Here is a 12,706-nt window from a genome sequence, read left to right as displayed (position 1 = left end):
TCTTAAATCACTCGTAAAACTGTAAAAGTAAGAGTACATTTATGTTCTAACGATTCAGATTTGTATTTGAAACGTCCTTCGGTTCAACGGTTCATGATAGACAAAGATAATTATATTTATTGTATGAGTTTTATCATATAAATATAGTAGATAAAAAAAGCATATCAAGGTATGAGTTTATATTAAAAAAAAACAATGTAATCAGGAATATAAATATTATAAATTCATATATTTATGTAGGTGTTCTTTTAAGAGAAATCTACAATATAAAAAAACTATTTATAAAGAATATAAATTACCAGAAAGAAAATATGAATGATTGATGTGTGAAGGAAAAATCAAATTTTGATTATTGTTAGACATGTTGTATATGATTTGTGAAGATGGAACATGCTTTGTTTGACTTTTGAATATGTAGCAAATGTGTATGTAGGGTTTCCTCGTTTAGCTCCATATTCCGTTCATACTTTTTATTTTGATCTATGACTTGTCATATAAAAATCTTTAAATTATTATAAAAGCTATGGTATAATGAAATTGAATAACTTATTTTAGTTGGGTCGAATTTAATGACGGTGATGGGAGAGGACAGAAGAAAGAGTACTAAAAGAGGAAATATATTGAAAGCTTGCACTAAATAGTTGGATAAAAAATGGACTGGATAACCGTACACATCAATAAATAGACAGGCGATATAACCAACTTATAACTTAATAGAGGATGATGGTATACGCGGTATAATTAAGAGGGGAATACTACAATTAGCACAATCCTATATAATCATTACAATTTACCTTTGTATGGTATATAAAAGAGTAATTTACGCTTTTGGTTCGTGTAATTTGGCATGTTTAACCGTTTCATTTTTCATTTAAAAAAAAAGTATCTTTCGACGTTAATGACATGAGGTTTAATAGTTATAGCCATTGCAATCATCGATTCTTTGTTTTCATTTATTGTAAAATAAAATATGATCACATGCCCCTCACATCAAGGGCATTTTAGTTATTTCTGGCATCGACGTTTAATTTAAAGAACGTCTTCCAACTTCTTGAACCGGAAAAAAGCAAGATGGTCGGCCTTGCACGGTATGGTATTGGGAAGCAGCCAAGTTCATAACATTAGTTTCGTTGGTATTGCTTTTAATGTAAAGGTTTTATATACATATACGCCATTGAACTTTGTTATTTTGAACATATCCTTCCACTTTGAGCACTACGTATTTTGGGTACGATGTTCATCTTGTTGCATCGGGAGTTACCGGATTGTAGAACTCCTAGGTCGTAGTGCATGGTAATTGTGACATCTGCCCCGATCCGACCCGACCCAGGTACCCGTTTCTCTGACCCGATCTCTTTCTTTTATGATTTAGTATTTATTTATACTTATATTTTACTTTTAAAAATAATATATATATTTTCCTTCCCGCCTCTCTCTCTCTTTCTTTCCGCCGTCCCGTCCCTCTCCTTCTCTCTTTCCGCCTTCTTTTCCCTCTTGTCGCCGTCCCGCCCTTACGCCTTGTTTCCCTCTTTTTCTTCTAACTCTTTGCTTGTCCTTTGTTCCTTCCCGCCTAAGGTTGTCTGCGCAGCTCCACGCGCCAGACTCCCTTACAAGGAATCCTGCGTGAAGACCACCTGTACAGCGATTCGCGAGACGAACTCTTCAGCGCGCTAAGAATTGTGATTCTTCTCGCAGCGCGCTAAGAACGGTAGTTCTTCCCGCGACGCGCTAAGGATTTGTAGTTCTTCTCGCAGCGCGCTAAGAATCGTAGTTCATCCCTCGACGCGCGAAGAATTATAGTTCTTCCCGCGGCGCGCTAGGAATTTTAGTTCCTCCCGCGGCGCGCTAAGAAATGTGATTCTTCCCGCGACGCGTTAAGGTTGGTTCTGTCTGCCTTCGCGCTCGCGCACTTCTGCCTTCGCGCTCGCGCACTTTTGCCTTCGCGCTCGAGCCTTCTCGCGCTAAACCCCTTTGAGTTTTCTTCTGTTTAATCTAGCCGTTGCTTTTGAGTTGTCTTATCTTTTGAGCTGTTGACCTAATCTGCTTTATGTCTGAAAAGTTACTTTCGGCGCAGCATGCGCACCAACCCCATTGGTTGGCAGATAAAGTGACTGACATTATCTTTTGAGATCTGCTTTTGCCATGCTTGACCAGTACCTTTTTCTGAACCGCCCATGCCTTTTTACTGTTCCCTGTCAGCCTTTTTCTCTTTTTCCCTGCTGCCATATCTTTTGATATCTTTTACTTGCTTTTGGATATCTTTTGCTATCTTTTGTTTTGTCTTGTTCTGTTTGTCTTGGAATCTTTTCCCCTTTTTCTGGATTCATGTCTCCTAGGGTTTCTCTATAAATAATAGTATTATTTTTCCTAACACTACACACACAAACACTTAATCTCTCCTGTTTTCCTTGCTCTCTGCCGCCTCCCTCTCTGCCTCCGTCTTCCTCCCTGTTCTGTCCTGCTTTTCCGGTAATATATATATTATATATAATAATTTAATTATGCTAACTTATATCAAGACTTAAAACAGATCGTTAAAACAATAATCTTTAATTATAGGTTAACTTGTGCTTGTTTAAAGTTGGTTCTTGCTTTATCTTACACCGCATCGTTTATCAAGTGAGTAATCTCGTACCTAATCCCTTTTTGCTTTTAATGTTTTGGGATGTTCATGTGTTCATACAAACTTAGAGTCTTAAACTTGTTTATGAGCTTTAGTCGCGCAGTATCCCATGTGTTGAGGACGTTTACTTGGCTGTTTATTTGTATGTGTGTATCATTAACCGCTTTGTTCGGCCTATTCCGCAGTTTTCATGGATCCATTAGATGAACACGGGAGACCTATCGTTTACGGTTTTCTTTGTTTACACTTGCACAGATGTTTTCTCGTTTTTGTGCTCAATTGGGAGCACGGATTGAACTATGAACTATGAGCTATGATCTATCTAGGCTTGATCACAATCTGATTGCACCCTTGTTAAACACCAGACATACACGTGTTGCGCGCAGATTTATTGTTATCTATGTATTGTATTAAACTTGATTTCTCACCAACACGCAAGTGTTTGACGTTTATTTTAACACATGTTCAGGTTTGCAGTAGCTGTTCTGGAGCTTGTGGACACTTAGGAAGTTTTCTTTATTTTGGACCTAGATTAAAATGTATCAAGACAAGTTTTTGCTGTTCGAATATTATGATTATAATATATTGATTTATGATGTTTTATGTCATCTGTGTTTACTCTGCGCGTGCGCGAATGAATGTATTTATTAAATATTGACACCCAATAGTGTCACGAGTAATGAAACAATATGTGGCGCCCCGATGTATAATCCGCCTTTGGTCGGGGTGTTACAGTAATGTGGTCTTACCGGATTGTATATTGGTTTCAAAGTGTCTTTTTAGTTCTGGGTGGTAGTGGTTGGGTTTTCAGGATGATACCGGATGGTGTTTTCAATAATAGTTTTGGGTTGGGTTTGGTTTCGTTTCAAAACTAATGACAGGTTTGGATTGTTGTGATTGTTGAGTATCGTAAGGTATAGATTACAACCAGCAAATGGCAATCGGGCGACAAAAATAATGGATATTCTCGCAATAGATTAAATCGGAAAATTTAACTCATGGATTTTCTTTTAGATTGGATCTATTTTGTAGAAAAGGTTTGAATTGTTTATAAAGAATGGCAGTGGGTTATCGCGTGAAAAAGAGGCTATGGAGAGCGTGAATTCACTCTCAAACAACTCTCAGCCTCAGGCAAACCTGACATTGTGTCCTCACCCAGTCAAGCATTACATCACTGCTAACAAACGCTCATTCAAGCGATACCTCATTGCTCGAGAGCATCTCACCACCAAACACTCATGGTTCGTAGAAGTACATGAGGTGGAAACAAGGTATATGATATTTATTTGCAAAAACCAGTGAATTAAACGTTTAAAATCTCAAAAACCTAATTTTTTTTATTTGATTTGATATACAATATGCGCTTGTTTTCAACCAATATACACATTGCAAAGTATTATCTTGAATTGGTTTAAATTTTCATACTCCTCTAGTGCTTATTACTTTTTATAAAAGGTTAAGGCCGCCATATTCTTTAGAGGTAAAAAGAAATAAATTGGTTTATAAACAGTCAAATCAGTAAACTATATATTCCTAACTCTTACTAGATTGAAAACTTAGAAACTTAATATTCTTTAATAGAAGTAGCAGAGCTTTTATAATAAAAAGACTGACTCTTGAACAGGTCGTAGCCAAGAATGGGTCAAACAAGAATAAGGAATCTTTGTAAAAACAACACATGTTCATGATACATAAAACTCTAACCGTGTCAATCACATTTTGCATAGGGAAGTCACATTCACGTTTTCGTTTCGTCCTACCGCATTTGTTCTTTAATATTGTCTGGTTTTTTTAGTATGTTTTAACTTTTTTAAAAAAACAAACAAATAATTATCTTAAGACATCATCCAAGAAGATAAATGAAAATTTAAAGGATTCAAAACACCAGACAACAGTACCAAAAAAGATGCCTAAAAACAAAAAAGACAAATATTAAAAAGTATAAAAGTTGACATGAATTGAAAGGGTCCAACCTCAGTAAGAAGTTAGTTTCTGAAGCCTCTGCTGTTTCTTCTTCCTCTTGCTTTCTCAAACTTCCTTCCCTTGGATCGCACATATGGCTTGGTGTGACTGTGCGGCACACCTGGCCCATCTCCAAAGTGCTTAACAGCTTCTCGTGAATTCTTTGGACCTCTTACCAGAACCTGCATCAACCATCAATCCAATTAATAATCTCGATGCTCAAGGTCTGTTGCTTAATAACTGACTTTTCACAATCATATCTGGTCTAGTAAGAGTGGGCTTCGTTGGGCTAAAAAGAATGAACTAAAAAAGGGCACTTCAGCTGAAAAAATGAACTTCCAACAACATGCAAACCAATTTAACTAAAAATCTAAATCAAACCATGCCTGCCACTAGTTCTAATTTAGGTCCGATTCCAGCAAAACAGAATAACAAGATAATAAACAACATATGTACGCAACTACGCATGGTGTTGTGATACAACCAATCAATGAAAATTATTTTATAAAAAGCTTCAAGCTTCATAAAGTTTATGATTTCCTAAACAACAGAAATTAGTCAAGATGCAAATGAGCCAAGCTGGCTGATGATCTACTCAAAATCGGCTCGTTAAAAGCTCATATTGATCAGAGCTCAAACTTTTAAATAAGCTTATCTAATTAATGGGCCAAGCTTAAGCTAACTCTAAAACAAGCCTATTATTTAAATATAAATGAGCCAAGCTTAAGGGATTCAAGATTAAAGCCACGTCTTGTTTCATATCACAAGGCAGCAGAAAATAATCAAAAACTGATAATTGAATTACAGTGCAACAGAAGGATGAACACCAATACAATAAGGACTCAAGAACTAATTTACCAAATCAAAAAAGAAACACGTATTGAAATACATCATACAAAAACTATGGAATTGGGTTCATCCTCAAGAATCATAAAAACTGCATGTACATAACACACTACCATGAAGTGTGGCAGATATCAACTAACATGTAAACTGAAGGCATCATGCATTTCAATCAAGACCATCACATTAAATAACAGAACACCAAAACAATTTAAACTAAAAAGTCAAATCACTAAATCACTATATGGAGGGAAAACATAAAATTGCCTAACTTTGTATTACTGTAACGTAGAATCCAATTCGCCTTATGTTAATCTTAATCTTCACCATCTCAATTGCACATCTCTATATCCTTAATATATCCTTCCGAGAACCCTAATTTGCATTGCATAAAAAATCAAGGGGGCTTAAGAAACCGCTTCACTAACATAAGAAAGAATCTGCCCAGTGTGAATCACCCAAAATCAAGGTAAAACAAAGCGGATTGCTTGGTTCTTGATGTCATTTGGTTATGAGGGATTGCAAATTGAACAGCGCTATAAAGGTATTTTTTTATGAAAAGGGAAAATATGTAATTAATTTTTGAGCTTGGGAAAAACTAAGGGTGTTTAAGAAGGGCAAATGTGTAAAAATCCCTTATATATATTATATATATATAGGGGTGGGTTAAAATAAAAGAAGATAGTTTTCTAGGAAGAATAAGATAGATCATAGCAATTGGATCATGTTAATCAATGGTTGAGATCTAAATTTACCAAAAACCGACATAGTTTCCTAGAATTACTCTTTCACCTTTATAACCGACATAGTTTCCTAGAATTATTCTTTCACCATAGGTTATAATGCCACATGTCAAAAATCTATTGGTTCTTACCATTCTTAGGAAACTCCTTATTCTTATTTGAACCCTTTTCTATATATATATATATAGGGTTTGGATCAAATACAAATGAAATTAACGTGCTAAACGTGAGAATCAAGTAGAGTAATTATATATACAAGTAAAGTAATTATGTAATTACATCATAGAGTAATAACGTTATTACTCTATGATGTAATTACATAATTACTCTACTTGTATATATAATTACTCTACTTGATTCTCACGTTTAGCACGTTAATTTCATTTGTACGTTAACTTTCCCCTATATATGTGTGTGTGTGTGTGTGTATAGAGAGAGAGAGAGAGAAGAGGGTTCAAATAAAAAACAATTGTTTTGTTAAAAGGGTAAGAAGGCTTTAAAATAAAGCACGCCAACAAAATAGGACATTATACCATGTAAATAGGACACTATACAGTTTTTAAAAACTACTAATCCCAACCACTAAATTCTAGATCCAACAGCCTAGATCTATTCTAATTATGCTTTTCACAAAACTATCGTTTTTTGCATTAACCCTAACAATATATATATACATACACACGCACATACATATTTATATAATAAGATTTACTACATAGAAATCAATGATAAAATTAACTAAACAATATAAACTATATCATAAATTAAAAATTTTGAAAACGTGTATAAACTAATAATAAACAAGCTGAACTAACAGCTGAAAAACAATTCACAACCATAGCTCGAAATGAGCCAGGTTGTGTTCATGCCGACTCGTTTACATCCCTAGAAACAGCAACTTAAAATGCTCGTCAAACATTTTAAACAAATCTAAAAACAAGGATTTAACTTTTCAACATTCCAGAATAAACGTTAAAGGCAAACCAAGTCATATTAAAAAAAACATAATTTTTGGTTGGTGAGTAAAACTGGCAAATCAAAGCAAATCCACTCATAAGCCAAAAAATACTTTAATGTGAATATAACTCAGTTTTCATTAAACTTAATATCATAATGCTGACGAAAAACTGTGTATTTAAATTTTTAAAAAGATTATCAAGCATAGTTTATGAAAAAACAGCCAAATAAAATGGAAAATAAAATAGAAACAAATGATCAAATTGAAAACTTGACACAACTTAAATATTACTACATGACACTAAAACAGAAGATTATAACCTTATTGATGTATCTGAGCTAACAAAGCAAATATCTAAGCTAATAAACTTACTCACATAAACTGTTATAAACCACAAAAATTAAGAATAAGTATATAAAAAACAGCATACCGTGTTCTGTCCAAGTGGAGCTCTAAGAGCCAGCTGGTCAAAAGTCAAACATTCTCCACCAGCCTTCTCAATCCTTGCCCTAGCAGTCTCTGTAAACCTAAGAGCAGTAACCTTCATGCAAGGGATCTCATGAACTCTAACATCATCTGTAACCGTTCCAACAACCACAGCAATCTTGTCTTCCTACTTTCATAAACATCATATGAATATTAAAAAACTATACAGCATAACTAGAGCTGTAAAGAAACCAATCTTCCAGCATACTGTTTGCAAACTGTTCGGTTAAAAGTTCGTTTATGTTTGTTCTTTTATGTATGAACGAACATGAATAAAAAATTCGTTCAATTCCGTTCAATTGAGTTTTTAAATGTTCGATAACGTACGTTTATGCCCGTTAATGTTTGTTTGTTTATGTTTGTTCTTTAAAGAATTTTAGTACTTTTTAATAACTATTTTGTTCTTATCATATAGATTTAAGCAAAATTATTAACTATAATTCAAATATGCATATATTTATATTATTTATGAATATGAATTTTAAATAAAACACCAACATACACTGAACTGGGTAGCCAGAAAGAAGCGTTGACACTGACCACTCTCAGTTAAGCCAAATGAACTAAAACATTGTTCGTGTTCATTTACGTTCGCTTACTTTCTTAATGAACGAACACAAACAAAAAGTTTCATTCAGTTAGTTGTTCATGAACTGTCCATTTATCCGATAAAAGCATAACATGAAGAAGTCCGTGTTCTGTTCAGTTGGCTTGCAGCCCAAAGCATAATAACAATATATGTTTCTCGATACATTTAATGCTAAAACTTGTAACAAATATCAAGACACTAAACATTTAAGTAGTATTTAGCAACTGAATTGAGATACCTTGCCAGACATGTATCGAATCAAACGAGATAGCGAAATCGGAGGCTTGTTAACTTTGCTCATAAAAAGCCTCTTTAAAATCACAGCATTGAAATTGCTTCCAGTTCTCCTAACTAAAAACCTATAAAGCTACACACACACACACACACACACATAAACAAAATGTACTACTAACTTAATTCAACAAAATTAAAAGCTAACAATAAGTATTCATACCTTGACGAGAAGCTTGAGATAAATATCATCTGACCTAGGGGCGGTTCTCTTGGTCCGCTTGCTCTTTCCACCTGCAACAAGATCTATACCCTGGATAACGAAAAATGATAATGTGTTAGCATAAAGTACAACAAGAGATGGTGCCGTTGAAGCTAGGGTTTAGGTGGATGACGGTACCATGGCGACGGCTGTTGCTGATTGATACCTGCAGAAAGAAACGGTGATGGAGATGGAGGCTAGGGTTTATGAAGACTTAAACGGAGAATTTGTACGTGTCTGTGAACACAACACAAGCCCAGTGGTGAGCTAGTTTTAGCCTTTTAGGTGGCGACTAAGCCCATTGCAAACACTGGATATTGCGTTTTAGGCCCGTATCTTTTTATTCAGGGAGACAGGGCACCCCATGGCGAGCTCTGAACCCATATATATGGTAACACCGTCGTCGCCTGTGTGAGTAGAGGTGCACGAACTAGTTTAAAACTCAAAACCGGTTTGGGTTAAAACCGGTTCGGTATGGTCAACAAAAGTCAAACCCGGTTTATGATCGGTTTCGGTTCGGGTTTTGACCGGTTTCAGTTCGGTTCGGTTAACTTGTTTGGAACCGGTTTTGGTGGAGAAAATTACAAACATGTTCCAAATCTACGGTTTCAAACGGTTCCAAACCGGTATCTACATAATCGGTTTCAAACCGGTTCAGTTTCGGATCAGCTTTCGGGTCGGTTTGGTTAACCGGTTTATTTGTCCAGCTCTATATGTGGGTATGTATGACTTCAAACCCGTGTAGTAAACCTTTGCCAATTTTTTTAGAACGGCGACTTTCTTGTATTTAAGTTACCGCACTCTCCAAACATTGAGAGTCCCATGGCCAGACTATGTAGGTTTAACCGGGCTCACGCTGGCTTCAGAGTTTGGCTTGGGTATTCACCCCGGGAAACCATACCGCCGGCTGTCACTTGACAGTCGTTGTGCAGCCACAAGAGTGGAACTCTCTGGCATAACACACGGTGTGACGAAAGCCTGGTTGGCTCGGGATTCAAATTGACCAACCTTGCACAAGGCCTAACTCAAATCCTTCATTGTCATAATCCACCAAAAATAACACAAGTGGGGATTGAACTTGAGTTCTTTGCCATTAATCAACTTGTGTTTATTTTGTGTTTAATTTAATTCAAATTTAAGAAAAAGAAACAAAAAGTTATATGGTACTTGCGAGTGGGTGTTGTCAATGATTTTATAGTTCGTTGGTACTTGAGTGTAGAAATGAGACGATAGCATGGGATTGGTCGGTACATTAGTACTACTCATAAGTGTCCATTCCTCTCTAATGCTTTGAATAAAACACAGTTTATTGTTTCTAGATGTTGTTAGTTTTTATATAAAAACTCGTATAATTGTTACAAACTTTCAACAAAGAAAATACCTCATTATAAGAAATGAATATGGAATTGCCAACTTCATAAATCATTTGGTATCGTGGAGCACAAACCAGTCCACTTTTATGATGATGTAAAAACTATTATTGATAAGACTATTCGTAACACTAATACTGAATTCTTTTCATAAACATGTCCAGTAAGCTCACATCATATTTTTACCCATCTCTCTTACAGGATCGTGTCACCTCAACACTGCCATGCACATTCTCCCCACAAGCACCCCATTATATCTACACAAAATAGCAAGAAATAAATAATTATTAAAGTGGCCCACAATACCCGCATTTTAGGTGCCCTTAATGACGTGAGGCTAGTTTGTGAAGTGCGACCCCAACACTAACCTTTTTGGGGTTGCCACGGCGGACGTGCAGGTCTAATAACACCGGCGTTGCGGAAAGCCTAATGAACAAGTTATGGATGGATTATTTGTATGCATTGAACGGTTTGCTCATGGAATAACAACAAAAGATCACACACAGCTTATTGGATATCAAAATGTTTCTATATACTTGGCCATTAAGTGAAAAGACCAGAGTTCCCGTTCATTACAAACACTAGCATATTATTGTAAAGATTATGCATTATATGTTCATTATTAAATTTGGACCTTATTTGGATATATGACTCCTACTTTATGATGATTTGCTATATGAGTTTTTTTCCGTGAAAGAAATTGTGGCATTTTCGAACACCTTACACCAACAAAGAAAATGATATTGACACAAGACAAGTTGAATGACGTGGTGTACATGCAATTCAATTTTGATTTGGAGCCTTGGCATAAAACCGCTGATCTAATAATTTTGGAAGATATTAATGATACTAATGTATGGTTGATAGGGAGAATGGAAGATAATGGTCAAGATGGTGATGATCTAGTTTTTGTTGGTGATGATTTACATGGGTTGCAGTAACTAGATTTTTTTTTTTTTTTTGGGGGGGGGGGGGGGGGTTGCAAATGACCATATTCACAATACGAAATCTAACACCTAAGTTTGAAAACACATTTATTATATTATTCAATGAAAACGGTCCCAAAAAAAATTTTCCACCTTAGATGCATTTATAGCCCATTAAAACTTTTAACTTAAAGACATTCCACAACAATGTGATTTAGAATTAAAAGTTTGTATGTTGATGTCCGTCCCGAAAGCTTAATCTTCCACATTTGGTGCCTCACAAGGTAAGACATCATTAACATTGATATTAATATTAGAATGCTTAAGCAACTCTAGTATCATGGTTGTAATAAATATGTTAAACTTGTCATTTGGATCGTCAACTACAACGTCAACGATCCTTCTTGTTTTCGTGCGTTCCGAACTTGCAACATGTGACCATTAGCGTAAGCTAAGTAAGCTTGGAAATGAATATGATTTGTATTTCATACGATGGGTGATCCAGGGTATCTGAGTATGCTATGATGAATATCACATAAGGAGGCCATGTTGAAAACACATAGGCTTGTGCAAGATAAAATTATGAAGAATAATGAAGAACATAAGCACACGGGCATGTCATCCTGATTTCATGGTCGTATAACTTTCTTTAGTGTAAGAGAAGTGTTGAATTACCTAACTAAATCATGATTGGCCCCATAGTTGTGTGATACGAAGTACACAACTAGGTAAAAGTATTTACATACTCACGATTTGAACAGTTGGATAATGTTAGCTTGACGCCCTGCTTGCGGTGCGCGCATATAATGTATATATGTGTGAACCCTCGGGTGGGCAAAAGTAAAATTGCACTAATTTTGACGTTATTTTACTAATCTCGTGAAAATAACGTTAAAAGTGGCGGAAGGTTAATCAGGCATCATGTGGTGGCGTTGATAGCCGAAAGACAAGGGCACATGCACCGATCAGCCGGTGTCCCGATGATTGAGTGCTATGTGCCTTATGTCCAAGGCTTGATGCAAAACTACTATCGAGCCGGGGGTCTCACCGGAAGCAGCCTCTCTATCCCTATGGATAGAGGTAAGGCTGTCTACATCTTACCCTCCTCAGACCCTACCATAGCATTGCTATTGGTGGGATATACTGAGTACGATGATGATGATATATATGATGATAATGTTAGCTTGTCTCAATCCCCAAATTCTTCCTTAGTATCAAAAGCAAGTCAAATCACTTTCCATAATCTATAGACAGAATTACAAATTTTGTCCTTTAAAAAAAGCCAAAAATCGGTTCGTGTCCTTTTCTAAGTTTCCTTGCAGGCGGTGTCCTTTAAACTTTTTTTTTCTACACGTTATGTCCTTTACGCTAACTGGGTTAGAAAAACTCAGTTAAATGCCCTCACGTGAGACGCATGTGAGGGCATTTTTGTCTTTTTGCCTACCCTGCAACAACAACTTCTTCTTCTTCTGCTGTTTCTATACCTTCACTAACATCATCACCTGCCATCACCCTTCCTCAACCACCACCCAACCTTAACCATCACCTGCCACAATCGAATCTAGCACCACCCTCCCATCTCCGATTAACCACCACCGGTATGCATCGTGACCACCACTGATTCACGGCCACCAGAACACCGGAGCTACCAACCACCGTCACCTAGGGTTTCCAAACAGAAACCCGACCCAAAATTAATCCCCAAAATTCCCC

General features: G+C 36.1%; 1 protein-coding gene across 1 annotated transcript; it reads right to left on the bottom strand.

The window, feature by feature from the left end:
* Positions 1-4,475: 4,475 nt before the first annotated feature.
* Positions 4,476-8,755, bottom strand: LOC143591955 (large ribosomal subunit protein eL18y-like). Its single transcript, XM_077071998.1, has 4 exons — positions 8,659-8,755; positions 8,443-8,571; positions 7,560-7,742; positions 4,476-4,767 (listed from the first exon to the last, which is right to left on the bottom strand). Exons 2-4 carry the CDS (start codon positions 8,503-8,505, stop codon positions 4,609-4,611), a joined length of 405 nt encoding a protein of 134 aa, XP_076928113.1. The 5' UTR covers positions 8,506-8,571; positions 8,659-8,755; the 3' UTR covers positions 4,476-4,608.
* Positions 8,756-12,706: the final 3,951 nt, after the last annotated feature.

The sequence above is a fragment of the Bidens hawaiensis genome, unplaced genomic scaffold, assembly GCF_021521415.1.
Source record: "Bidens hawaiensis isolate Kalapana, Puna unplaced genomic scaffold, B.hawaiensis_p1.1 tig00040206_1, whole genome shotgun sequence".
NCBI classification, from domain to species: domain Eukaryota; kingdom Viridiplantae; phylum Streptophyta; class Magnoliopsida; order Asterales; family Asteraceae; genus Bidens; species Bidens hawaiensis.
The sequence above is the reverse complement of the archived record's forward strand: the minus strand, read 5'-3'. Positions and strand labels throughout refer to the sequence as shown.

Excerpts from the sequence above, each read along its gene's own strand:
- LOC143591955 (XM_077071998.1), bottom strand. The coding sequence starts at position 8,505 with ATGAGCAAAGTTAACAAGCCTCCGATTTCGCTATCTCGTTTGATTCGA. Across the intron at positions 7,743-8,442 it reads TTCGATACATGTCTGGCAAG|GAAGACAAGATTGCTGTGGT; the intron begins GTATCTCAATTC and ends TTATGAAAGTAG. Across the intron at positions 4,768-7,559 it reads CTCCACTTGGACAGAACACG|GTTCTGGTAAGAGGTCCAAA; the intron begins GTATGCTGTTTT and ends TGGTTGATGCAG.